Here is a 26,816-nt window from a genome sequence, read left to right as displayed (position 1 = left end):
CGCTCTCAGGGAGCTACCAGGGTGTGTGTGTGTGTGTGTGTGTGATGGCAGGGCAAACACCTAATACAGAATCACAACATGTGCTCACTGTGTGACACAAGAAGTTCCAAGACTATAGAAACATAGTGAAGAGGTCCTAGACTACATTTAAAGGTTCTGGAAGGATTCCCGGGGGAGGAAATCCAGCAAGGAAGTCCAGCAAGACTGGAGCACTGGGGTCAAGGTGGGCAGGTGAGGCTGGAGTGGTTGGAGGGGCCAGGCTATGACCACCCTTGAACGCCAGGCTGGAGGGCTGGGTTTTGTCCTGAGCCCAGTGATGAGGTCTCATTTGGCCTCCTGTGAAGACCTCCGTGCCTCTTGGGAGAGAGTGGAGAAGTCAGGCTGTGGGCCAGGACCAGGGAGAATGCAGGAGTGGGGTCCAGGGGAGCGAGCGATGATGGGGTCTGGGCCAAGTGGTGGCAGTGGGGATATAGAGTAACGAGCTGATGGACCACAGTGGGGAGATGGGAAGGACAGGACTGGATGGAAAAGCAGGTGGATGGGGAGTGCAGGAGGCCAAGAAGTCCTGGGGGCAGGGGAGTGGGGAGAGGTAAGGCTTTTGGTCTGGGTGTACCACCATTTAAGGCAGGATTGTAGGGTGATAGTGAGCTCAGCATTGGATGTGTGAGTTTGGGATGGCATGGGGGCTCCCAGGGGAAGATGCCTAGGAGATCGTGGGCTCCAGGACAGCCCATGAGAAGACATGGGCCAGAGCCAGTCTGGTTCTTAGTCTGGAAGGCATGTGTGGAGAGAAGGGAGCAGAAGCCACACGAGGGCAATCTTGCCTTTGAGAGTGAGAAGCCTCCCCCATATGCCCTGACTGAGGAGAGCAGAGCAAAAGGAGGCACCCATCCTGGAACCATGTTCAGGTGCCAAGGTTGAGGGGACGGTGCAGGGTCAAAAGGAGCCCGGAGGTTTCTGGAAAACCTACCAACCTCCAGCACTCACACAGCCACGGCCTGAGCTGTGATGACTTCCTAGCCACAGACACTGGGCAATCCATTTGTCCAGATACCTCTCTCTGGAGGCGTGTGTGTAGGAGGCCAGCCTCGTGGCTAACCCTCGCCTCCAGCCCTTCCTACCTCCTAGATTGCCCTGGGCTGCCTCAGCCTGCTGGCTCCCTGGCCTAGCTCCTGCAGCCCATGCCAGCTCTCTCTCCCTCCATAAACCTCCCCTGCCCCTCCTGGTCCAGTTCCCTCAGCCCTTTCTCTGGGATGCCAGGCTGGTCACCCTCCTGCATCACTTATGTCCCCCTCTTATCTGCCAGATTAGCCAGTGGACTCCCCCGGGCAGAGGCTGTCCTCTCCTGGGTCGTGATGGACCATATCGGGTCCCTGTTGAAACCCTTTGGGACAGAAGACTTTGAATTCAAATATTTGTTTTGCCACATTGTGGCTGTGACCTTAGGCAGTTTATTTAGCCTCTCTAAGCCTCAGCCGCCTTCTCTGGCACACAGCGGTTTTGGTAGGATTAAAGGAAAATGCCCTGCCTGGTACACTGTGACCCTCAACAATGGTGAGTTGAGGACCCCATCTGGCGCACGTGAGTACAGACGCCACAGCCTCCAAGAAGTCAGGGCCACCCCTAGTGAACATTCTTCTCTGGCCCCAGTAGATGCTTGCTATTCCCCAAACTCATCCTGTTCTTTTCCACCTCTCAGCCTTTGTACATGCTGTACCCTCAGCCTGGAGTGTCCTGCCTCCCCAGCAAACCACTTCTCATCTTTCAAGGCCAGGCTTAAAAACACGATTCTTGAATTGAGTTAAACAGAGTGAGGGAGAAGGGTGGAGTGTGGGAGTCTGGGGAAGCGGGGGGCTGCAGAATGAGCCTGGGGTGGGGTGGAGGGAGTGTGGGGCCCCTGAGGGCTTCAGTTCCCCGTGTGGTCCCACAAGGCTTCCGCAGGGGAAGAATCAAAGACAGGAAGTTGGGGCGGGGCAGTCTTGGGCCTTGGGCTTGGCTGTCATCTTTGGGAAATTCCTCCTAGCAGGACCCTTGTGTGGTCTGTTGGGAGGACAATAGCATGTTACTGGCCTCCAGCTGTTGCTTTCTGGTATTTTCCAAGCTGGGTCAGAGACACTGTGCTGGGACTTTCTATTCCCGATTCCAGCCCTGGCTACCCCATCTAGACCCGAGATGACCCTAAAAATAGTGATGAAGGCCGGGGGATGGAGGGTGAGTCCTGAGCCCTGAGCCCACAGGGAATCCAGGCTGGCCTCCCTAGGCCTAAAACACAGAGCCTGAGGCTCAGAGACATGTGCCAATTGGCCCAGGCCACACTGCTTCCTCCAGCCAAGAGTCCCAGCTTGTCACTCTCTGTGCTTTCCTGTTTACTCCCCGAGGGCCCCATTGTACCACACCTCACTCCTTATCACGAGTCTCCAGTCCTCAATAAGAGCAGGCTTTCAAAGCAGATTGGAGGGAGGGAAGGAACGTCATGGGGCCGGGGTTGCTGGGGGCATGAGGAGGATGGAGGAGAGCTTCTGCGCTGAGCCTTCCCCAATACTCCACCTCTGCCCCACCTGGGCCAGGCTTTGGGGCCTCAGGAACGGATCAAATCAGACCCCATTTCCAGGGAGCTCCCAGTCTGGGGAGACGGGCATTGTTCTCCATCACTCCAAGCATCAGTGCTTAGGGCTCTGGGCTGCAGCCATTGAGGGGTAGCAGGAACCAAGTTTACCTCCTCTCCACCCCCAGGGTGTGGCTAGGCCCAGGCTTGCACCCTGGAGATAGCCAAGCCTGCCCCATACAAGAGGCCTCTGCTCCATTGCTCTCTCCAGAGGCAGAAAACTGAGCTTCTCAGCACTGGAAGGGACCCAGTGACCACCTCAGCCGACCCCTACCATCTACTGCACAGATGGAGAAAGTGACTCCCAGGGAGGGATACAAGCAGACTGGGCAGTGGATACCTGGCATCCGATCGTGGAGTCCAGGCAAGCTCGCCATGTGGTTCCCAGCTGCCCAAGATCTGGCGCATCGGACCAGGCCCGGCCTGGAGGAATAAATCCCCTGCCCACTCCCCAGTCACTAGCTCCCAGAGAACAGCTTGCTTTGTCTGGAACCAGTGGAGAAGTGCCCAAGGTGGGTGGAGACTCAGCAGCGTGGGATGTGTGAAGGGAAGAGAAAGCCCCGAGGGCAATGGCACAGAACGGAAAGGGCTTTGGCATGGGGCAGGCCTGGTTCTGGCCCCGACTCTGCAGCTTGCTTGCTGGGTGACCTTGGACGAGTCACTTGCCCTCTCTGAGCATGTGTTTCCTCACTTATTAAAAAGGGTGGGAGAATGTCACTGCATTCTCCTAAAGCTAGTGAGGCAGAGCTACAATTTGAAGCTGGTTCTTTCCCTTGCCCCACCTCCCTGCCCTGGGTTGGCCCACATGTGAACCTAGGACTGGAGAGAACAACAGAGACAATACCAGGAACAAGGAAGGACGAACTGCAAAGAGAGGGTCAAACAGCATATGGGAGAGAGATTACTTCCAGCTGGGAGAATCAGTCTGGAAGGCTTCCTGGAAGAGTTGGTGTTTGGAGGACTTAGAAAACAGGACAAATTTCACGAGAATGGGATGTGGGCAGGTGCCTTCCGGGTGGAGGTAAAGCTGAGCAAAGGTGCAGAGGTGGGAAAGCAGCTTCCCTGAATCACAAAATGGGCGTGGTCTGGGGAGATCATTTTCTTCAGCGCCTCCCCCACAGACCTGGAAGCTCTGCCTGTTACCTAAAAGCACATGGCGAGTTGGTGCTGGGACTTGGCTGATGGCCAGGTCTGACCCTGACTGTTTTCTCTGGTGTCTGCCCCTGGCTGGGACTGCTGGCCCTTCTCCCTCGGGCCAGCTGTGTGTGGGTTTCTTACCAGGCTCCAGGCTCTGTGTCCTGCCCCAGCTGTATCCCCACATCCCTCAGACCAGAAAGAGAGCATGGGGGAAGCCTGGCCATAGCTCAGACTGGGGCTCAGGAAGAAAGGCCAGAGGTGGCTTCGGGTGGCTCAGTGGGCAGAAGCTGGGGTCAGCCTCCTGCTGTGTGTGTGGGAAGCGGAGGGCCAGCTAGAGAATATTCCAGAGCTGAGCCCTGCAGGGGTCAGAATCACAGTTGGGGGACAGGTGTCGTACAGCCAAAGTCACTAGTTTCTTCCCGTAGGATCACCAACCCTCAGATCCCATAACAGGCCAAGGCTGACTGGAAATTTGGTTTGTCAGTGGCCGGTCTCCAAATCAACTCACTCTCACTGTCATCTTCCCTGCAAGGGCCTCAGAGGAAGCATCCACCCCCACCCTTCCTTCCACGCCGTGGCTGCAACACAGCTGCGTCTGCCTGCTCGGCCCAGGAAGCCCTCATGCCTCACTCCCCGAAGCAAGTCCGGCCTTGTCTGGGTGGGTGTGAGGCACACAGACAGGGGAGAAGGCCAGAGGTGATCACTGCAGGGCATCCAGCCCGAGGGCCACCCTATCTGAAGACCCTTTGTTTCTTCCACCTTCCTCCTCCTGCCCAAGAAGCTCAGCAGGACGCTCTGTTCCCAGAACCAACGCCCTCTCCACATGGTGCTTTGGGCACGCTCCAGACTTGGCTTCTCAAGGCTTCAAGACACCTCCCCTCCCGCTTCCTCCCCGCCCCACCACCAACAAACGCACGTAGGTCTGTGCAGGTCTTTCTCTGAATCGGTTTCTTTTCTGTGATCTTTCGGATTCTTTGTCTGCAGGCCCGTCTCTCACCTGATCTGTCTCTGTCTGATTCTCTCTCTCTCTCTCTCTCACTGTCTCTGCTTCTCTTGATTTCTCCTGGTCTCTTCCACAGCCCTCTCTCTGAGCTGGTCGCCCCTGTCCCTGCATTGCTCCAGCTGACACCTCTTGATCTTTGCTTTCTCCTGCTGTCTCTGGCCTTCTGTCTCAGGCTTTGTCTGACTCTGAGTGTCCCTGGACTTGCTCTGGGTCTGACTATACTTCTCTCTATCTCTGTTTTTGTCTGCTTTGTCTGTCTCTATCTTTGCCTACTTCAAAGGGAGAACAGGGCTTGGAGAGCATCCAGGGGCCTCCCTTCCCATTGCCCTTTCCGTTTCTCTGTCTCATCAGGGAGGTTAAGCTGGGTGCCCTGCCTCCAACTGAGTAAACAGTGTCCCTTCCTGCCCCTCTCGTCATTCACTCATTCATTCAACACACTCTCACTAGGTCTGGCCATGTGTCTGGCTCAGTGTAGGGAACTGCGAACCCCTGCCCCACCCCAGTGCGCACAAGTTACCCCTACAGCCTCACCGTTCGCCCTGGGAACGTGGGCCCCAGACTCCCTCCCAATGCCCCTTTCTGACTTTGTCCAGACTTACCTATCCTGGGTCCCATGATTTCGTGGGCGCAGTGAACTTCAGCCCCTATTTCAATCTCAGGACTGGAGCTTAGTGGGAGAGAGGGAGTAAGAACTTATCTGGGGCTTCTGTAGACAGCAGCCAAGGAACCACAGCAGGGATGCGCCAACGTGGGGACTCCAGGCACCGGGTCTATCGATGCTTTTTGGGCCACGGTGGACAGCAGCCACCTCTTCCAAGTGGGTTAGGAAGCCCTGCTCAAACTTGCCCCTCCAAGTGCCTATCTCCCTTAGTCACTAGTTCCTTCTCTCCGTCTCTTTCTCTGAATTCCTCTGATCTCTGGCTGGGGCAGCCCAGGGCCAGAGTCGTGGAGGAGGATGTGTTTGTTTAGATCCAGCCCCGCTGATGGGAGGAGGCTGCTGACTAGCCTCCCCTCAGCCTGTTCCTTCACAGCCTCTTGGCTTGGCACTTCCCTTGGATATTTTCTCCTGCGAGCAGTGGGGAGGTGAGGGGCAGAGGGAATGTGGACGGGTGGCCCCTCCCAGCCCTGGGGTCATTCAGTCCTGATTTTCCAGTCTCCACTCTGCATTCCCATTCCTGCTCTGAGCCTCTTCCCACACCGAGCTCTCGTCCCAGTTACAGAACTTTTTTCACCCTCCAGGAACCCCATACAGAGCCACTTTCCCCCACTGTCCTCCTTCACTGAACCTCTGTCCCCCTCAAGCTCTCATCCTCTCTCACTGATCCCCTATCTCCTCTCTGAGCTCCTCAGATCCAGAGCAAGGAGGGACTCTATCCATTGGGAATCACAGTGGCCAGCGCCTCTGGGGGAGGGCAGGGACTTGTGGTAGCAGCTCCAAAGAGTATGGCCATCTCAGTGGAGGGAGGGTGGAGAGAAGAAGAGGACATATGAGATTCCCAGGGTTTTCTGCACTGAAGACTGAGGATGGAGGCCTCGGAGCCAGACAGACCTGAGTCCCATCTCAGCTTTGTCCTTCGCCAGTCAAGTGGCCTTAGGCAAGTCCCTGCACCTCTCTGAGCATCAGCTGCCTCATCTATCAAGAAGGGACAATAGCCCTCACTCACAGGGCTACTGTGCAAGTTCAGTGAGCGGAAAAAGAATCCAAGCCTGAGGCCTGGAGCTCAGAGAAGGGAATGGCAGAGGTGGGACTCAGAGCTGGGCAGTGAGAGGGCAAGGAACCTGGTCTTCCTCTTTGCTCCACACTTTCACTTTCCATTTGGCCCTCCTAATGACCTTGTGGGCCAGGTACTTATTCTCCCATTTTACAGATGAGGCACTGAGTCTCAGTAACCGCCCAGAAGTCACCTAGCTAGTAGGTTGTGGGATCATGCCTTGAACCTCTGATGCTAGGGACCAGGCTTTTTCCTCTACCCAGGCTGCATTTTCTGAGGAAAACCTCTGGGTTTCCCCAAATCCAACATACAGAAGTGAAACCGACCCAGATCCAGTAGAGTTTTTGCATGATATAGGGATGTGGGAGTGGAGTTCAGCTTTTGGGGTGCAATGACAGAGAGACACACATCAGCCCCACTTGGCTCCCAGTGGCTGTATGGGATGCTAGAAGGAAGGGGGAGTATCTGAAATAATCGCAGATAGGCCTGACACATAGTAGGCCCTTGTTAGATACTCGTGGTGTGAGTGAGTCTCTGAGAGACCAGAAATGGGAATGCAGGACTACCATCCAGGGAAAGGTCAACCGTTGGCTTGTGTTGATAGAAAACCAGACCCCAATCCTGCTCGAGAAAACCAAATTGGCTCTCTCTCTCTCTAAATCCTTCAGACAGGTACTGTGAGTCCTCACAGAGATTGGCAGAGGTGCAGCCTTCCAGACTGCAAATTACAGTGCATGGTCGAGAGAGGGAAGGGTCCTTTCGACTTTCTGGAGGCTCACTTGCCCCATTCTTGGCCCCAGAGGCTGCAGAAGTTCTGCACGTGGGAAGATGCTAGGACCAGCTTGGCTGGCTAAGTTCATTTCACCAATCTTTGAGTAAAAGCATGCACAGCACCCCACAGGGCACAGAACATACAGTAACCTCAGGCATGAGCAGCCTTCATGTATCCCCTCAGCCTCCCCAGGCTGACACAGGTCCAAGAATATTCCCGAACCCAGCTGTGGAATTAGAGCACAAGTCCAATCCCTGGGACCTCTGGGAGTTAAGCTAACAGGCCTTCAGATAGCTCTTGGGTTAATCCTGCAGTGAGGTTCCACTCTGGGTGGCCCCAACTTGAGGTTCAACCCACCTGGTTTCCACCCCACCTTTGCCACTTGCCAGCGTGATGTTTGCTGAGCCCTGTGCATTTTACAGAGCCCCGTGATGTATGTGGATCGCAGCACCATCTGTGGATTCCCACAGTTTGCAAAGCTTGATGTCTAATTTTTAGAGTCCCATACCGTTGGCAAAGCCTGGTACAGTTTACAGAGCTCTGCGGCTTCCAGGGCCCCATGATGTTTGCACACTCCTGTGTCTTGTGTCGAGCCTGTTGCTGCTTTTGAAACCCCAAGCCGTTCACAGAACCCAAGCCTTTACCTCTTTAAGTCATCCCACGTGGGGAAATGCCTTTTTGCAAGCCAGGCAAAAGAGGAATTTGGGTACAAGGGGAGAGTCCTGGGCTCCAGCCTCGAGACCTCAATTCTGGTCCCAGCTCTGTAACTACCTTGCTGTGGGACTTGGAGCACATCCTTTCTCCTTTCTGGGCCTCAGTCTTCTCACCTGTTAAATGGAGATGGTGATATCAAATGGCCCACCCTCAGGACTGTTCTGAGGGTCACTGTGAGGATGCCCAGAAGATGCCGGGGGCAGGGCAGTGGGGGAAGGGGAAGGGGGGGCCGGAGGCTCCTTCCTGAAAAAGGCTCTAAACTGCCACATCAGCGCCATTGCTCCTACTTCCCTCTGGCCTGGCAGCCAGAGAGCAGATATCTATAAATGGGCCCTCGGCCAGGCAGACACGTAACGGCCTCGGTCGGAGCCTCAGCCATCCCTACCGCTAGATGCTGCCTGGGGGTCAGACCCCGAGCTGTGCCGACATGCTCTCATGCATGGCTCCTTAGATCTGCCCAAGGAGGGCAGTGCATACTTACTTCACCCATGAGGACTCTGACACTCAGAGAGGCCATGTGATTTGCCCAGGGCTACATGTGGAGGATACAGCCGGGACTGGGGTCTGAGCCAAAGACAGCAAGGATGGACCCGTGGTACTCAGAAGGTCAGAGGAGGAAGGAACCTGGAGCTCACTTAATTCATCCCCTCCCTTTTGCAGATTGGGAGACTGAGGCTGGAGAGAGGCAGGCCGTGCTGGGTCGTGACCGCGGGGAAGTCCCAGTCTCTCCGTGGGCTTCAGTTTCTCCCTCTGGTGAATGAGAAACAGACTCCCTCCTGCCAAGGGTTCAGGACTTTCCCATCTTTGTTGCCATGGCTCCTGGATCAGAACGCAGCAAATTTCCCAACTAGGTGAGGAGAATCATGGGTCTGCAGGCAGGTGGGTGTCTGCTGGAAACTCTACATTCCTCCCTGAAAGTGGCAGCCCTGTGCCCAGACAGGGCATGAGTGTGGGCATCAGATGGTTCAATCCTGACCCGGTAAGAAGATCTCTGAGACTCAGTATCCTCATCCGTAGAGATGATGGGAAACCGCCTGGCAGGGCTGCGCTATACCCAATCATCTCACTCATCTCACTCTGTATGTGCGTAGCTCTCCCAGGAGACTGTAAACTCCCTGGAGACCTAGCTGGGTGATCTGAGGCTGGTCACTTGCCGTCTCTGATCCTCAGGGCCCTTGTCTGTGAAATACCTTCCCAGGGCTGTCCTAAGGCTCAGGTGAGTTGATGGATTAGTGCTTACTAAGTCTGAGAGCTGAGCAGACATGAGCCATTATTATTAATATGGTGTCGATGGTAATGGCGATGACTCTTGTAATTCTAGAAGCAGAGGATGCGATAGAAGTAAATCAGAGGCCAGATCATTCTGACCTCACTGACGACCCCATGTGACTCAATCACTGGGAAGGCCCTCTGAGGTGAGAGGGCACTCAAGTTGTTAACAGCTGTTGTTCTGTGGGTGCCGCAGGCTGTCCCCTCTCACAGGGTCCAGACCGGGCACTGGCTGGCTGGTGGCTCCCAGCCCTGCCTCTGCCAGCAGCACACTGGCGTTGGTCAGGTCCTATGTCCTGTCTGGTCCCCAGTTTCCTTATTATAAAGTGGTGGGGGTAGGTCTCATTCTGCTCTGCCCCCCCCACCCCCACCCCCGTCTTTGGGGAAGGAACATGAGCTAATGGATATACCACTGCTTTAGTGAAGTGTCAAGTGCAGGAGATGAGGGATTACGGTTATTAATGATTTGGCTCCTGGGAGAGAGGACATGGGGGAAGGGGGGCAGCAGAGGCCGGGAGTGGAGACCAAGGGGAGCAAGCATCTGCCTCTGGCTGCCAGGGCCCCAACGCCCTGCAGACTTTGTAACACTGCCCCCTGGGGGCCAGAGAGGAGGTCGGTGCCCCAGGCTCTTCCTTTAAGACTCCAGTCCAGGAGGAGGGGCGGGAAGGACGACTGTCAGAGGAGGCTGAAATGGACAGGCCAGAAGGAGCCCAGTGAGAGCAGTCACCGCCTGCTCCCCTCTCTCCCTCTCCTCCACACCCGTCTCTCAAACCGGCCCGCTTCTTCCTATGCTGCTGTCACTGCCCTGGTCCTGGCCACCAGCAGCTCTGGTCCGGGCCGTGTCCCAGCCTCCTCCCCACCTCCGGTCTCCATCTTCCTGTGAGCCAGAGGGAACGTTCCAGCCCTTAAATCTAACCATGCCCCTCCCTTCTTCAAACCCTGCTCCCACCCCACTCCCCAGCGCTCAGGATAAACCCATCTCTCTCTGCCTGATGTGGAGTGCCCCCTACCTCTCTGTCTGCTGCGAGATCAGAATCTCCACTTGCAAGTGAGAGGAAAAGGTACAAGAACAAACCTTTGGGGCAGGACTTCTACCAAGGCTTCTCCACTTGGTAGCTGTGTTCATTCTTTGCTTGTTTGTAGGGGTTTTGTGTGTATGTGAAATACACACGTGAAATGTGTGTGTGAAATAGCCAGAACGTGAAATTTACCATCTTAAGCATATGGTTCAGTGACATTAAGTACATTTGCATTGTTGTGGAACCATCACCACCATCCATCTCCAGAACTTCTTCATCTTCCCAAAGCGAAACTTCATACCCATGTGTTATTTAATTCTTCATGCCTCTGTTTTCTCATCTGCAGGATGGGGCTAATGAGTGGATGTACTTTGCACAGTGCCTGGTAGGTAGTTAATAGGTACTCAACAAACATTACTACCACTTTGTTCTCTGGGGGAAAGTAAGTGTGGCAGGACTGCAGGGGTTATCTGTAGACATCCAGGGCCTTCACTGCCCGGGATTCATTTCTGTGACTCGGGCAGAGTTTATGACAGCTGCTGGGGAAGCACGCTTCATGCTTCATCTAGGAAGACGAGTCACTTCCTCACCTGATGGGGTTATGAGCCTGGAGATGGAGAAGGCAGGAAGCAGATTGAGCATGGGCAGCTGCTTCTTGACCAGGTTGGTCCTCCACAGATGCTCCAGTGACAACTGTACAGGCAAGGAGGGTTCTGACTGGTGGTAGGGCCCAGTCTGGGCCAGGGTGGGACACCCAACTTTTCTCTGTTCTAAGTCTCTCAGGAGGAGCTGGAACAGGCTAAGCTATTTTCCTCAGGGCTGTTTATTTGGAGCACTGTCAGTTTACAGTTTGCTTGGTTCTCTCCTTTTCATGTTCCACCCCAAGCACACCCACTCCCTCCACTCTGCACACATGTTTCCTAGATTCACTCACTCCAACTGTTCCTGGCACTCATGTGTAAAATTCTCTCACCATTGAAGTGGTACCGTCCTTATTAGAATGCCTGTCCGCTCTGTCTTTCTGTTCTCTGAGTGGAACATAGACGTGTCTTCCTCGGGGAGGGGAGAGACCAGGCCTGAGGTGTCCCATGTGGGGCAGGCCTGGTCTCTGGCAAGGGCAGGGGTGGATCTCTCCAGCAGGCGGGTTTCACGGTGGTGTCTGAATCAGAGGTGGGCCCAGACCGGGGCCCTAGAGGGCCACAGAATCTCCTCCTAAGGGTCCTTAGGTTGGGGACTCCTCTCTCTTGAGTGAGAAATATCAACTATCTTCTAGAAATAGCCACAAGGGAAGAAGGCAGTTCAGCATAAGCAAACCAATCCACCCTTTGGAGTCCCTTGGGCCTGAGCTCAGCAAACGACGAGCTACGTGGCACTGGACAGTTGCTTCATTTTTCTAAGCCTCAGTGTCCTTGACTATAAAATGAATGCAATAATTATGACTGACATTCATTACAGGCCAAGCACCGTTCAAAGTACTTTACTTGTATCAACTTAGTCAATGTTCCCAACTACCCATGATAACCTTACATGTCCTACCCTGCGCAGGTTAGTGTTGTGCAGTGAGTGGTCAGGTCTGAGATACACATGCAGTGATGTCATAGCTCCACAGGTCTGAGATACACATGCAGTGATGTCACAGCTCCACAGGCCAGAGGCATGTGGTGAGACATGAACCGTCACTGCACTTCCCGGCACCTGAGGAAGCTTTCATAGCATTTCACGTGTACCTCTGACGTGACAGATACTACAGCCCCCTCACCTGAAGAGGCTGTGACAGCAGTGCACGTCTAACTAAGACCTGACCACAGGGCACATGTCCCCTCACCTGATGAGGCTGTGACAGCAGTGCATGTGTACCTCAGACGTGACCGCTAACCACTCTTCCCCTCACCCGAGGGGGCTGTCACAGCAGTGCACATGTACCTCAGTTGTGACCAATAGCACAAGCCCCTTCACCAGAGGAGGCTGTCTCAGCAGTACAGGGGTACCGCAGAGGTGACTGGTCACCACAGGTCCCCTCACCTCAGGAGGCAGTGACAGCAGTGCACTTGTACTTAAGACCTGACCGCTCACCATAAGTCCCCCCCTCAGAGGAGGCTGTGACAGCAGTGCAGATGTACCCCAGACGTGACCACTGACCACAAGTGGCCTACCTGAGGGGGCTGTGAAAGCAGTGCCCGTTGAGCTCTGACGTGGCCGATACCATGGGCCCCCTCACCATAGGAGGCTGGCCCAGCAGTGCACAAGTACACCAGGCATGACCACAAGTCACTGCACCTGGGGAGAAAACGGTAGCACAGAGAGGTTAGGAGACTTGCCCAAGGTTACACAGCAGGTAAAATGCAGACTAGTTTTTAACCTAGACTGTATGGTCCCAGAGCTCCCTAACCTTGGCACTTAACTGTCCCAAAGGACTAGTTTGAGGACTCAGTCATCTGTCCATCAGTCACTAAGCCATGAGGTTTTATATAGAGTTGAGCTCTGAGTATAGCACCTTTGACTGGGTTCCCAAAAGAACATGGATGTGGTCAGGATAATATCCTAGTTCTCTACATGACCTTCGTCAGTGAGTATTAAACAGACTGCTAATACCCCCAGGGAACTTTCCTCAGCCAGGTCCTCTGCTTCCAGACTTCCAGGATGAAAAATCTCAGAGGGGAAGACATCCAGGGGGTAACTTCTCAGTGGCTATGGTGGTGATGGTATAGAAAACTTCTTCACAGCACTTCACAGTTTGCAAAGAACTCTCACCTGGCGTGTTTCACTAAACCTTCATTCCAGCCAATATTGCTGGCACTATTGCCCCGATTCAGAAAGGGGAGACAAAGGCAGAGAGAAGTGACGTCATTGCCCAAATGGAGGAGCTGGGATTTGAACCCAAGTGCGTTTGGCCCCCAAAGCTGATGCCACACTGCCTCCTGGTGGCAGGAAAGATGGTGACAGTGATGAGCATGCTGGAGGCCCCTGTAGTGGTCCCTGATTCTGGACTCTCCTCCCCAGAGCTCCAGGAGCCTCCTGCCCACACCGGGAGGCAGCCCAGTCTCTCCCTGGACGTATTTATAACTTCCCTTTCCTCTTTGGCACCTTCCTTTTCCAGCCTCTCGCATCTGTGGGAGCCTGACACCTGTGAAGGTGACGGGCAGCAGGGGTGAGACAGAGAGAGACAGAGCGTCACTGACGACTTTCCAGGGCAGAGCGGCTTAGGCAGCCGGCCTGTGCTCAGGCGGAATATAGAGGGCCAGGCTGTCTTCTGTTCTGAGCTCAAAAATGTTCCTGAGATACACGGACTCCTCCTAGAGACATTTCTGGACCTCCCCACTTTCTCAGGTGGGTGAGACCTGGACTGGGAATGTTATGGGCCTCCCCATGGTCCCAGGAGAGAGGGACAGGGTTGTGTAACCTGGGTAGAAGACGCTTCTGACACCTGCTGGCACCCTTCACCTCTTCTCAACCTGCGCTGCACTAGCACAGAGCTTGCACTCAGTAAACAAACCCCCGTTCTACAGAAGCAGAAACAGAGTCTCAGAGAGCTCCCAGCCAGGCTTGAACACAGACTGGTCTGGCACCAGGATCTGAGCACATATCCACTATATGGCCTCTCAGACCCATTCGATGGAGAAAAAACACCCCTGCAATCTCAGCCTCTTCACAAAATTCTCCCGCCACTCTTGTCTTAAGTGAAATTTGCCCCCCTACCCCTGCACCACTAAATCTGCAATCTTGCTTTTCTCTCTCTCTCTCTCTCTCTCTCTCTCTTTTAAACCTCCTTCTCTCCTACTAGTAGTCCAGACACTGGGCTCAGAAGATCCACTTCTCCTCCTCTTTGACCATTCCTTCCTCCTCTCCCTCTCTGCTGGCTAACTCCTACCAACAAATGGTGGGACATCTGCTCAAATATTTCCAATTTAAAAATATAACAAAATCCTCCCTGATCCCTCCTTGCCCTCCAACCATCCACATCTCTTCACAGCCACACATCTTGAAAATGTTATCCACTCTCTCTACTTACCCCCCAAATGTCCACACCACCAAACTTCCACTCCCATCGTTCCACTGGACCTGTTCACCCTGGGGTCCCCATTGACCTCCTCCTTGCTGGATCTCCTGGACACTCTTCACTTCTCATCCTTCCTGTCCCACCAGCAGCTTTTACTGCTGCTGGCCACATGTGCCCTTTAGAGAGCCTCTGTGATATCATACTCTCCTGGCTTTGCTTCACTCTCTCTGGCCATTTTTTTCCCAGCATCTTTTGCAGACGTTTCTTGTTCTGCCTCTGTCTCATGCTGGTTTCCTCCAAGGTTCTGTCCTCACTCTACACTCTCCCTAGCTCCATAAAGCATAGCCCTCCCAAGTCTTTGTCAGCAACTCAGCTCTCTCTCTTGAGCTCCAGACTTAAACCCTCCAATACCTGCTGGACAACCCCACTTGGATATCTCATGGGTCCCTCTAATGCAACATGTCCAAAACCAAACTCATCATCTCCCTCCAAAATCTTCTCACCTACACTGCCCGTTGCCCACCGCCATGTTCTGCAGCTCAGCCAACATCACCGCCATCTGCCTCATCGCCCAAGCCAGAATGCCGAGCGTCGTCTCGCACTCTTCCATATGCAGTTATCAAATTCTGACAACGCTGCCTCTTGGAGATCTATCTGATTCTTGATAGTTAAGAAGCGTAGGCCTTGAAGACACTTGGATAATAAAATCGAGGGTAATAAAAACCACTGATCAGAAGAACTGAAACCAAGTATGTAACCACCAGGGCACAGTCATTGGTACAAGTAAGCACTCACTAAAGGGCAGCAGCTTCTGTCATCATTATCATTGCTCCTTCTCCCTCTTTCTCTCCTCACCACCCATCTCCCTGGTTGGCCTCCCTGCCTCTAGCCTCTCCCGCTTGAATCCCTTCTCCACGTGGCAATGCGTGGGATCTTTCGGAAACGAGCATCTGTTAACCCCCTGCCTGAAGGGCCCCCTGGTTCTCCAACGTCCTCATGCTGGCTTCGTATTCCTTGGCCTGGAATTCGAGACCCTTCTGGTTCTGGCCCCTGTCGACCTCATCTTTTGAGACTCCCAGTCTCTCCCTCTATACTGCATCCCAAACATACTTCTATCTGCCCCTCTAACACACCTACTTTTCCACACTTTCCTCACTTTGTCCCTGCCTTATTGGCCTGGAGAGCTCTCCTCATCTGCTTATAATTCACAACCCACCTGAAAGTTGTCTTCCATCATGCAAACCTACTTTGTTCCCTCCTCTGAGCCGTTCAACTCTATAGTAGTACGGATCACACTGGATATGATTGGTGGTCAATTTTTTCCATAGGCTCCCCCCACTGGACTCTGTCAATTCACTGTGTTCAGGCACCCAGCACGAAGCCAGCTTCATTCAATGTGGAATGAACGATGAACCTCAGTTCTCCTAATCTTTATTTTTTTTTAAATTCATTTATTATTTTATATTTATTTTTGGTTGCATTGGGTCTTCATTGCTGCGCGCAGGCTTTCTCTAGTTGTAGCGAGCAGGGGCGACTCTTCGTTGCGGTTCACGGGCTTCTCATTGTAGTGGCTTCTCTTGTTGCGGAGCATGGGCTCTAGGCACGTGGGCTTCAGTAGTTGTGGCACACAGGCTCAGTAGTTGTGGCGCAAGGGCTTAGTTGCTCTGCGGCATGTGGGATCCTCCTGGACCAGGGCTCGAATCTGTGTCGCCTGCATTGGCAGGCGGATTCTTAACCATTGCGCCACCAGGGAAGTCCCCTCCTAATCTTTAAAGTGGACAGCATAGGCAGTCAGCCTGGTTAATCCAGAGGAGAGCAACAGCCCTGGGAGCTGGAGGAAGATAAGTCACGGAAGGCTCCCTGGAGGAGGTTGGACTTGGAGTTATAAGGCATCTAAGAAACAGTGAGAGTAAGAGAGGGCAAGCGAGTGAGAGGGAGTGAAGATTTGGGAACCTGAGTGGCTCTCTGCTCTGTCACACTTGTTCCTCTAGCTTCAAAACACTTGAAGTGTCCCCACACCCCCATCCCCGGGCCAACAGCACAGCACTTTACAGTTATATAGAGATTTTTCACAACCTTTGTCTCATTTGTGTGGTTGGTTGGCTCAGAGGCTAGACTGAGAGTTAGCAAATCTGAGACCTCCATCCTGCCTTGTCCTCGGCCTGCTGTGTGACCTGGGCAATTCCTTTCACCTCTGAGCCTTGGTTTCCTCACCTGTCACGCGGGGCTGTGAACTGTTGCTCAATAGGTGGGAAAACCTCCATAGACCACAGAGTTCTGTGCCCCAGTGAAGACTGTTAATCTTGTTGTTCTACTATCTGCCAAGCCCAGTGGTAGCTGCTAGCCAGCCACTTGGGAGTCCTCAGAAAAGCATTACACAGGGCCCTGTTAGAAACTGACCTCAGGGGAAAGGACCCAGCAGGTTAGGGACAGGAGGGCCTGGGGGTTTAATGGAACCAGTCTCAGCCCCAACCTGTCCTCCCCACTGAGGCAGCGCTGGCTTGGGGAGAAGAAGGGGCAGCTGGAGTGGCCTGGGTCGCAGGTGAGCTGAGCCCCCCCTTATGTAGGCATGAAGGCTGCAAAGGAAGTGCCCAGAGCCTGTCAGAGCCCAAGGAGGGACAGGGTTCTGGAAGGGCACAGTTTAAGGGGACAGGCAATTAGGGACCATCACCCCACTATGAGAGGGGCCCTACGAGAAGGGAGATGGGCTAAAATCTTTCTGCCCCAATTTACAGCATTGCAGGCTGGCTGCTGATTCACTAACTGTGTGACTTTGGCCAGGCATAGCCCCTCTCTGAGCCTCTTCCTCCGTATCAGCCACAATAGGGGAGCAAGACAAGAAGCTTTCCACAGGGTGAAGTGTGTGATTCCGCAGGAATGCTGGAGGGAAAGCCCTGAGGTCGTCAGGACAGCTCTGTGGAAACACGAAGAAGCCAGGCGCTGAGCCACACTGAGATCCTCGTTTTATAGGAAAGGAGTCAGGGTCAGTCTCCAGCCCCAAGGAATCCTCAGGCTGGTGAGGGATACAAGAATGATGTGGGCTGCCAGACAGGGAAGCTTCAGCGCCGCTCCTGTGGTGGACCCTTGGGAGACCTGGCAGGGAGCCTGGAGTCTGACTTCCAGCTCCTTGTGTGACCTTGACTGAGCAAGTCACTCCCTTCTCTGAGTTATTTTATTTGAAAAATGGGAGGAGGGCTGTGGGGATTGGACTACGTTGCTTGCTTTTCAGGACGCTTCTGGCTCTGATGTTCTGGGATTGCCCCGCAGACCTTGGAAAACCTGCTTACATGGGCCCAGCCAGTGGAGGGGACAGCATCTCAGAATTGCAGCAGCTTCCCTGGAAATGTGCATTCTGTCAATTTAGATGTTAAAAGAAAAGAGAAGAAAAATCCCTGCTGACTAGTCCATTATGGGGAAAAGTTCAGTTTAACTCAGGTTAACCCTTTCATTAATTAATTCATTTATTAAAAAAATATTTTGAGGGTTTATTATGAGCCAGGTACCAGGTGCCTGGTGCCTGTGCTCTAGAGCCTGTGAGCCACAACCACTGAAACTGTAGTTGTAGGGTTTTTTTGTTTTTTTTTTTTTTTGCCACTCTCTCACTTTGTCCCAGCTTACCCTTCCCCCTCCCTGTGTCCTCAAGTCCATTCTTTATGTCTACATTTTTATTCCTGTTCTGCCCCTAGGTTCTTCAGAACCATTTTTTTTTTAAGATTCCATATATATGTGTTAGCATACGGTATTTGTTTTTCTCTTTCTGACTTACTTCACTCTGTATGACAGACTCTAGGTCCATCCACCTCACTACAAATAATTCAATTTTGTTTCTTTTTATGGCTGAGTAGTATTCCATTGTGTATATGTGCCACAGCTACCAGGCACCAGGTATACAACCGCTCTGCTCAGGACACGGGACCTGATTGTCATGACTTTTTTCCATGCAGATGTGCCCAGTCCACCTCTTCCTTAAGTCATTTCTTGAAAAGAGCATTTTTTTTCTAGCCTTGTAGTGCCTCTATTTAGTAACCAGACCATCTGAAACTGTTTGAAAACGCCCTCAGAACCAAACAGAAATCCATAACTGTCTCTGACATTAGCCTAAGAAATGGAGAGAGGAAAGTAAAACTTTTGGCCTATTTTTTCCCCAGGTGGAAACCAGAGCTTCCAAATCCTCCAGGTGGCCTGGCTTGGTGGAAAGAGTCCAAGACCAGAGCCTGAGGCCTGGTTTCCAGGACCAAGTCTGGTACAGACCAGCTGTTGACCCGGGGACAGCTGCCCATCCCCACCCCGGCCTGACTTGTCTTTTTTTTTTTTTTTTTTTGGCCTCCCAGCTTCCAGGATCTTAGTTCCTCAACCAGGGATTGAACCCGCGCCCCGTGAAATGGAAGCTCAGAGTCCTAACCACTGGACCACCAGGGAATTCCCCGGCCTGACTTTTCGTCTGTGAAAGGAAGGGTCAGGGACTCAACTATCTGCAGGCCATTTCCACGCTTACGTATTCTGTGGCGTGAGAGGGTTTGTCAGAAGAGGGAGAAGCTGGAGGTGGTCCTGGAAAACCAAGTGGATCTGCTCCAGGGGTCCCTGGGGCAGGGAGGCAGTGATCTGAACATCAACGTAACCTGGCCCTGGATCACTTAGTCAAGGTGAAGGTCGAGTCAACACTTCCCTCAGCTCAGTTCTGGGGGTTGGAAAGTCTCACTGCGGGGGTCTTGGGCTGCCGTGCACGCACAGTAACCTTCTTCAACAGCCTTCTGGGAGTGGAGTTACTCTCTGAAGAGTGCTTGGTCTTCTCTCCTGACACTGGTTCTGAGACTTTTCAGTTCTCCGTGATGCCCTCTGAGCTGGGGCCCAGAGCATTGGGCATGCAGTGGCTTAACAGTGACACCTGCTGAGCTGCAGCAGCCAGGAGGGGGAAGACCATGGAGTGACCCAGGAAGTGCCCTGGAGTTTGTTTTTTCCCACCGGGGGGAGAATCTATCTTCCACTTGGATTCCTTTCGAGAAATGACTCCTTCTACCAAAGGCATATACAATGCCTCTGCCCTCGCAAGGTGACTGACATCTCAGTTTGCCGGGGACTAAGGGATTTCCTGGGACATGGGACTTGCAGTGCTAAAACCAGGCAGTTCTGGGCAAATCAGGATGATTGGTCTCTGGATATGACAAATAGACAGGATACAAGGACCCAGGTTAGACTGAGACAGAGTCCCAGCAGCAGCTGCACAGAAAGGAGAGCTGTTCTTGTCTGAAGCAGACTGCATTCTGTAGCAGCCCTTGGGGGGAAGCAGCTCTTCCTATCAATAAGATATCATAGAAAGGGAATCCTCCACAATCTGATTGATGTAGTTCATTTATGTTACTTTTTTTTTTTTAAAAGAACCAATGGATCTAGGGTCAGAAGTTTGCTTAAGGGTTTTTAATCTAGCTCCTATCTAAATATTAAACCTCCTGTGCACCATTTCAGCTCAAAAGACCCCAGCTTTGCCTACCTCTAGATATAAGGAATTCACGCATTCTCAAGCCAGTCTTTTGCCTTATGGGATAGTTCTAATTGTAAGAAACTTATTCCATATGTGGGGCTCTCTGTGTCCCTGGAGCTGCTAATACTGGCCCCAGTTCTTTGTAAGTGTTGTACCTGTCCCATGACAGCCCTTCAGGTGTTTATGTTCACCCCTCTTGCCCACCAGACAGGACCAGCTTTTTAACCATTGCTCATTAGACAACTCACTATCCTGAGCATCTTAGTTGTGCAATGAAATTCCAGGCACAAAGAAACAGTTAGGATTGAGATCCATGGTTGGAAACAAAAAGATGCATGTTCTAGTTAATGTTTCCCTGGTTGTTCTGGTTTCCAGATATGTACTGATGTTTCCAGTGTCTGTCTGCAAAATAACCAGCCCTGACCCACTATGGAAGCTACCTGTAATGAATCAAAGGACTCCTCACCTGTGTTCTACCTGGTGGGCATCCCCTCTCTACAGGAGTTCCTCTTCCTCCCTGTCTCCTTCATCTTCTTGTCCTTCTACCTGCTTATCCTGGTGGGTAACACCCTGATCCTGGTGGCCGTGGTGGCAGAGCCCAGCCTCCACAAGCCCATGTACTTCTTCCTGATCAACCTCTCAGCCCTGGACATCCTCTCTACTACCACCACTGTCCCCAAGATGCTGTCCCTATTCTTGCTTGGGGACCAGTACCTCAGCTTCTCTGCTTGCTTCCTGCAGATGTACCTATTCCATGGCCTTAACTGCCCTGAAGCCTTCATCCTGGTGGTCGTGGCCTATGACTGCTATGTGGCTATCTGCCGCCCACTGCACTACCTTGTCCTCATGACCCCACAGACCAATGCTGCACTGGCAGCCAGTGCCTGGCTCACTGCCCTCCTTCTGCCCATCCCAGCAGTGCTGCAGACCTTCCACATGGCTTTTGACAACACTGTTCACATCTACCACTGCTTCTGTGACCTCTTGGCTGCGGTCCAGGCCTCCTGCTCTGACACCATGCCCCAGACTTTCATGGGCTTCTGCATCACCATGGTGGTGTCCTTCCTGCCCCTTCTCCTGGTGCTTCTTTCCTATGCCCACATCCTGGCCTCAGTGTTTCACGTCAGCTCCCGAGAAGGACGCTCAAAAGCCTTCTCCACCTGCAGCTCCCACCTCCTGGTTGGCACCTACTACTCATCCATTGCCATAGCCTATGTGGCCTACAGGGCTGACCTACCCCTCGACTTCCACATCATGGGCAACGTGGTGCATGCTATTCTCTCACCTGTCCTCAACGCTCTCATCTACACGCTGAGGAACAAGGTTGTCAAAGCAGCCATCACCAAAATGGCATGTCCCCAGGGCCCAGGGAATTCTGGGACCCTTGATCCTTAGATGCAAATAATTCAGCTCCCTGGACACCAATGACAGCACCCAGCACAGAATAAACACAATAAATATTTTTAAATGAATTAAAGCAACCCAAATTGACTTCATTCAGTTGAGCAGACAGCTAAAACCCGGTCCTCAAATACCGGATCCAGAGGTCTTCCCATTGGTGTTATAGAATGATTGGTTTTCACAGTTTTCATCAGTCATTAATGTGATGAATAAAATTTGATCATCCAATCATTTATATTTAAAGTCTTTCCTAGGACTGCTAGAGACAGAAATAAGGCAGACATAGTTGCTGCCCTCAGGTATCCATAGTTTAACTGGGGAGTCAGACCCAGAGAGATAATATAAGGTGCTAGGACAGAGAGAAGCAAAGGGGGCTGTGGGAGCCACGAAGTTAGCATTTGATTGAATGTTAAAATTTTCTCCTGTAAGTTTTTATATTTTTGGCATTGGTATCACTTGTTTGTTAGCAAATACTCATGTATCAGCAATATAGATGGGTGGAAGGCTGGAAATGATTGCATAAGAAAACCACTAGCTGCTCCAATCGGGAGCGGTAATAAGGTCCATGTTCCCATCCAATGTGATGGATCCATTTTCAGCTTGGATGCCCATTAAAAAGTGATGCTTCCTGCCAAGAACCAGTGGGTGGAAGTTACAGTGGTTCCACCCACCATTATCCACAGTGACCTATTTGGGGGAATTTGTACTTGCAGTCCTGACGATTCTGGCCTCTGTGGATTAAGCAGTCCGGATTCACCAGGAGACACAGTAAATCTCACTAAATTTAAAGCTACAGCTTCTGCCTGGTCATTTTAAGCCCACTGTGCAAGCAGATCAGCAGTCAGAAAAAGGAGTTACCATATTTAGAAGGGCAATTGACCGTGATCTTCAGGAGGAAGTAAAGCCACTCTTACATAATGGGGGCTGGGAGGTCAGCATTCAGGCAAGTGAGCATTTCTGGTTTCTGGCTTTAACTCTTAGTGGACAATTAAAGCAACTATAGCTTGATGAGGCAGAGTAACCAGGGGCTCAGAACTGTCAGGGATGAGGGTCTGGGTCATGCTAGGAGGGAATCCATCTAGACCCACTGAAGGGAAAGGGGAAGGGAATCTAGAATGGGTGGCAGAGGAGAGGGATGATGAAGTGTCACTTGCAGCCTTGGGACTGACTGCAGCAGCGAGGGCAGTCGTTAATCCAACTAACCCTTCTCTTATAAATTTCCCTTGAAACTGTGACTAATCAGAATCCTGGAAACCCTATGTCCAAATGGAGTGAACTTGTGAAAAGTGAATGAATCCGAGAGGTTCAAGGGATAGACTATAGTAGACACAGTTAGTGGTCTTCCCTCTGGCAGCTGAGTGTTGACTGCTAATAACTCACACACGTATACCCTAAGACAGAGGCATAATGGCCCTGACCCTTGTTGCTTTCCTTCCGGGGGGAAAGGGAGAAAGAGAGTAACTTTATAAGCAGAAAAAACCAACTACTGGGTACTAAGCAGTCTAAGCTTAGATGCCAGCTGTTGACAGTAGTACCTGGTGAAGCCAGCTGTTTGGCATCTAGAGACTCTGAGAGCCCATGAAAGTTGTATCTTCTCCTGCAGGAGATGAACATCACTAGTCCCCTGGGAAATAGAATATATGCAGGCAGCCTCTCCTCTGGCTGTTGCTAGATAATACAAACCAAACCCCTGGAGTCATTTTCAAAAAATCATGTTTCACTATGTCCTAAATCCTCTCAAAAACTCGATGAGATGGGTAATATTGTTATGTTCCATTTTACAGATGGAGAAACTCAGATTCAGAGAGGTTAAGTAACATGCCTAAGGTGACATAGCTAAAATATATTAGAACTGGTATTCATACCCAGGACTTGTCTCTTCAGACCCTATGCCCTTACCCATATGCAGAGCACAGGCCTGGGAATGAAGCTCTGGGTCTGCCTTGCAGCTCTGATACTAAACATTAGTATAAGCATCAGTAAGTCATTTCACTTCTCTGGACCTCAGTTTCCTCTTCTTGGGCTGCCTGTCTCCCCTGACTGTTCTGAGGACCAGATGGAATAATGTCAATAAAAGCTGCCCCGTTGGTTGGAAAGTTCTGGAACCCATGAGGGCTCTTAACAATGTTGTTCTCATTATCAGCAAATCCCAGAGGCAAGTCCCCTCCCAACACGTGCTCTAGGAGGGACCAAGAAGTTGATCCTGGGTGACTGGGGGGTGGAGGCTCAGTGCCTCAAAGGAGCCCCAAAGAGAGAGGACCCCCGCAGGCCTGACTGAAAGGAGTGGTTAGGGGGTTAATGAGCCACAGCCCAGCACCTACCTGACTCTTCTCTGCCTGGCCGGGTTGGAAGACGCAAAGGAGACACCACAAGAGGCACCAAGATAGACAGGGCTTGGAAGGTGAGTGAGCTGGGGGTGAAGTGCCAAAGCTCAGCAAAGACCAGAGTGGGGAGACAGGGCAAGGATTTGGGGGGAAGGTAGAACCAGGACCAGGGGTCAGGAAGACTGGTTGGGTGTGCACAAGAGGCAGGCGTCCAGGATCCAGGTTGGCTGTGTGTATGTGGGGCTGCTGGACCTTGGACCACATATCCTGGCAGGTCTGTGTGCTCAGAGGTGGATTCATGTCATCTTGGCCAAATCCTTCCCATGGGAAAACAAGGCTAATGGTGGCAGAAACATTGGAAACACTAGCACACTTCGAGTTCCTACCTGTTCCAGGCTCTTGTGTAGCATTGTTTAAGCATTCTCTCTGCAAGGACTCACAACAACCCCAGGGGGTCACAGATGAAGGAAATGAGCCCAGAAGGAAATGAGATGCAGGTAGGAGCTGGGATTGGAACCCAGTCCTTTCTGACTCATAGTTGCACACACTGGACCACTAAGGTCCACAGGACATGATGGAGGTAAAGCCCCTGACTGGCAGCAGGTACTCGCTAGGTGGGAAAGCCCTCGCCCTCTCCTTCTGGAGCATGGACCATGTGACATGTGCTCTGCCAGACCCAGAGGGGACACAGGAAACAGTTCATTGGGTTGGAAACCCCTCAGAGAACTTTTCCTCCAAACCCTTCACTGCGCAGGTGAGAAAACCAAGTGTTTTCTCATGGAGGGAACTAAAATTGAGAAGGCATCTTGAGATCGAAAAATGAGGCAGGCAGCTCCATGTAATCAATGGATCAGTTTATTATAGGGTAACTTACTCACAGAGTGGGATTGGGATCAGGTGGATGATGATCAGGAAGCATTCGCAGCTGCACTACACACCACAGAGGGGCCACTGGGACAATTTTATAGTTAACCTAGTGTATAGGGGTAAGTGCTTGGAGATAGCATGTGCATTCCTAAGTCAAGATTTATGAATGGGTGACCAGTCTCATGGGCACCAGGAATATATCAGAGAAGATTTTCAGCATTGTTTGGGGACTAACAGCATAGAGGCCACATGGTCCTAATGAGTATTAAACAATATCTATTAACTACAAAGCCTTTGATGACAGCACACAGTACAATCCTGATTAGGGTCAGGAGACACTGAAAAGGGCCAAGATGGCGTCAGTTATGCTAACAGCCATACACCAAAGTCACAGGAAGTAAGCGAGTGGCAGAGCTGCAGGAGCCAGGACTTCTGGTTGCCAGGCAAGATTCTTTTACAGCAGACTGGCTCCAGAATGACTTTGCTCTCACCCCCCTCCAGCCATGGCCTTGAACAAAGGCCTGTCCTTCTCCAACCCTCAATTTCTCATATGTTGAAAGGCATAACCACCCCCTGGCAGGGTTGGATGACGGGAGGAGATGATACACATCAAATGCAGCATCAGGGATCGGAACCAAGATGGCGGAGTAGAAGGACGTGCTCTCACTCCCTCTCGCGAGAACACCAGAATCACCACTAGCTGCTGGACAGTCATTGACAGGAAGACACTGGAACTCATCAAAAACTATATCCCACATCCAAAGACAAAGGAGAAGCCACAATGAGATGGTAGGAGGGGCGCAATCACAGTAAAATCAAATCCCATAACTGCTGGGTGGGTGACTCACAGACTGGAGAACACTTATACCACAGAAGTCCACCCACTGGAGTGAAGGTTCTGAGACCCATGTCAGGCTTCCCAACCTGGGGGTCCGGCAAAGGGAGGACGGACGAATTCCTAGAGAATCAGACTTTGAAGCCTAGTGGGATTTGATTGCAAGACTTTGAAAGGACTGGGGGAAACAGAGACTCCACTCTTGGAGGGCATACACTAAGTAGTGTGCACATCGGGACCCAGGGGAAGGAGCAGTGACTCCAGGGGAGACTGAACCAGACCTACCTGCTAGTATTGGAGGGTCTCCTGCAGAGGCGGGGGTGGCTGTGGCTCACCACAGGGACAAGGACACTGGCAGCAGAAGTTCTGGGAAGTACTCCTTGGGTGAGCCTTCTCAGAGTCTGTCACTAGTCCCACCAAAGAGCCCAGGTAGGTTCCAGTGTTGGGTTGGCTCAGGCCAAACAACCAACAGGGAGGGTACCCAGCCCCACTCATCAGCAGGCAAACAGATTAAAGTTTTACTGAGCTCTGCCCACCAGAGCAACAGTCAGCTCTACCCACCACCAGTCCCTCCAATCAGGAAACTTGCACAAGCCTCTTAGATAGCCTCATCTACCAGAGGGCAGACAGCAGAAGCAAGAAGAACTACAATCCTGCAGTCTGTGGAACAAAAACCACATTCACAGAAATATAGACAAGGTGAAAGGCAGAGGGCTATGTACCAGATGAAGGAACAAGATAAAACCCCAGAAAAACAACTAAATGAAGTGGAGAGAGGCAATCTTCTAGAAAAAGAATTCAGGATAATGATAGTGAAGATGATCCAGGACCTTGGAAAAAGAATGGAGGCAAAGATCGAGAAGGTGCAAGAAATGTTTAACAAAGACTTAGAAGAATTAAAGAACAAACAAACAGAGGTGAACAATACAATAACTGAAATGAAAACTACACTAGAAGGAATCAATAGCAGAATAACTGAGGCAGAAGAACGGATAAGTGACCTGGAAGACAGAATGGTGGAATTCACTGCTGCGGAACAGAATAAAGAAAAAAGAATGAAAAGAAATGAAGACAGCCTAAGAGACCTCTGGGACAACATTAAACACAACAACATTCGCATTATAGGGGTCCCAGAAGGAGAAGAGAGAGAGAAAGAACCTGAGAAAATATTTGAAGAGATTATAATTGAAAACTTCCCTAACATGGGAAAGGAAATAGCCACCCAAGTCCGGGAAGTGCAGAGTGTCCCATACAGGATAAACCCAAAGAGAAACACACCAAGACACATAGTAATCAAACTGGAAAAAATTAAAGACAAAGAAAAATTATTGAAAGCAGCAAGGGAAAAATGACAAATAACATACAAGGGAACTCCCATAAGGTTAACAGCTGATTTCTCAGCAGAAACTCTACAAGCCAGAAGGGAGTGGCATGATATTCTTAAAGTGATGAAAGGGAAGAACCTACAACCAAGATTACTCTACCCAGCAAGAATCTCATTCAGATTCGATGGAGAAGTCAAAAGCTTCACAGACAAGCAAAAGCTAAGAGAATTCAGCACCACAAAACCAGCTCTACAACAAAAGCTAAAGGAACTTCTCTAAGTGGGAAACACAAGAGAAGAAAAGGGCCTACAAAAACAAACCCATAACAATTAAGAAAATTGTCATAGGAACATACAT

General features: G+C 51.6%; 2 protein-coding genes across 6 annotated transcripts in view; one reads left to right on the top strand and one right to left on the bottom strand.

Annotated features, from left to right (window-relative positions):
* Nucleotides 1-5,771, bottom strand: part of SLCO2B1 (solute carrier organic anion transporter family member 2B1) — a 61,051-nt gene extending 55,280 nt beyond the window's left edge. The window contains exon 1 of one of the 5 annotated variants that reach the window (XM_079928544.1): nt 5,345-5,771. In XM_079928544.1, the coding sequence (XP_079784670.1) occupies nt 5,345-5,360 (16 nt within the window). In that variant the 5' untranslated portion in view covers nt 5,361-5,771. The remainder of the gene's footprint in view (nt 1-5,344) is intronic. The other 4 variants (XM_079928545.1, XM_079928542.1, XM_079928541.1 and 1 more) reach the window with 4 other exon arrangements.
* Nucleotides 5,772-20,136: 14,365 nt separating this feature from the next.
* On the top strand, nt 20,137-21,102 carry OR2AT4 (olfactory receptor family 2 subfamily AT member 4; the record flags this gene model as incomplete). The annotated part of the gene is made up of 1 exon (XM_079929570.1): nt 20,137-21,102. One exon carries the CDS (start codon nt 20,137-20,139, stop codon nt 21,100-21,102), a length of 966 nt encoding a protein of 321 aa, XP_079785696.1.
* Nucleotides 21,103-26,816: the final 5,714 nt, after the last annotated feature.

Source organism: Stenella coeruleoalba (assembly GCF_951394435.1).
Source record: "Stenella coeruleoalba genome assembly, chromosome: 8".
NCBI lineage: Eukaryota > Metazoa > Chordata > Mammalia > Artiodactyla > Delphinidae > Stenella > Stenella coeruleoalba.
Note: the sequence above shows the minus strand (reverse complement) of the source record. Positions and strands in the feature narration are given on the sequence as shown.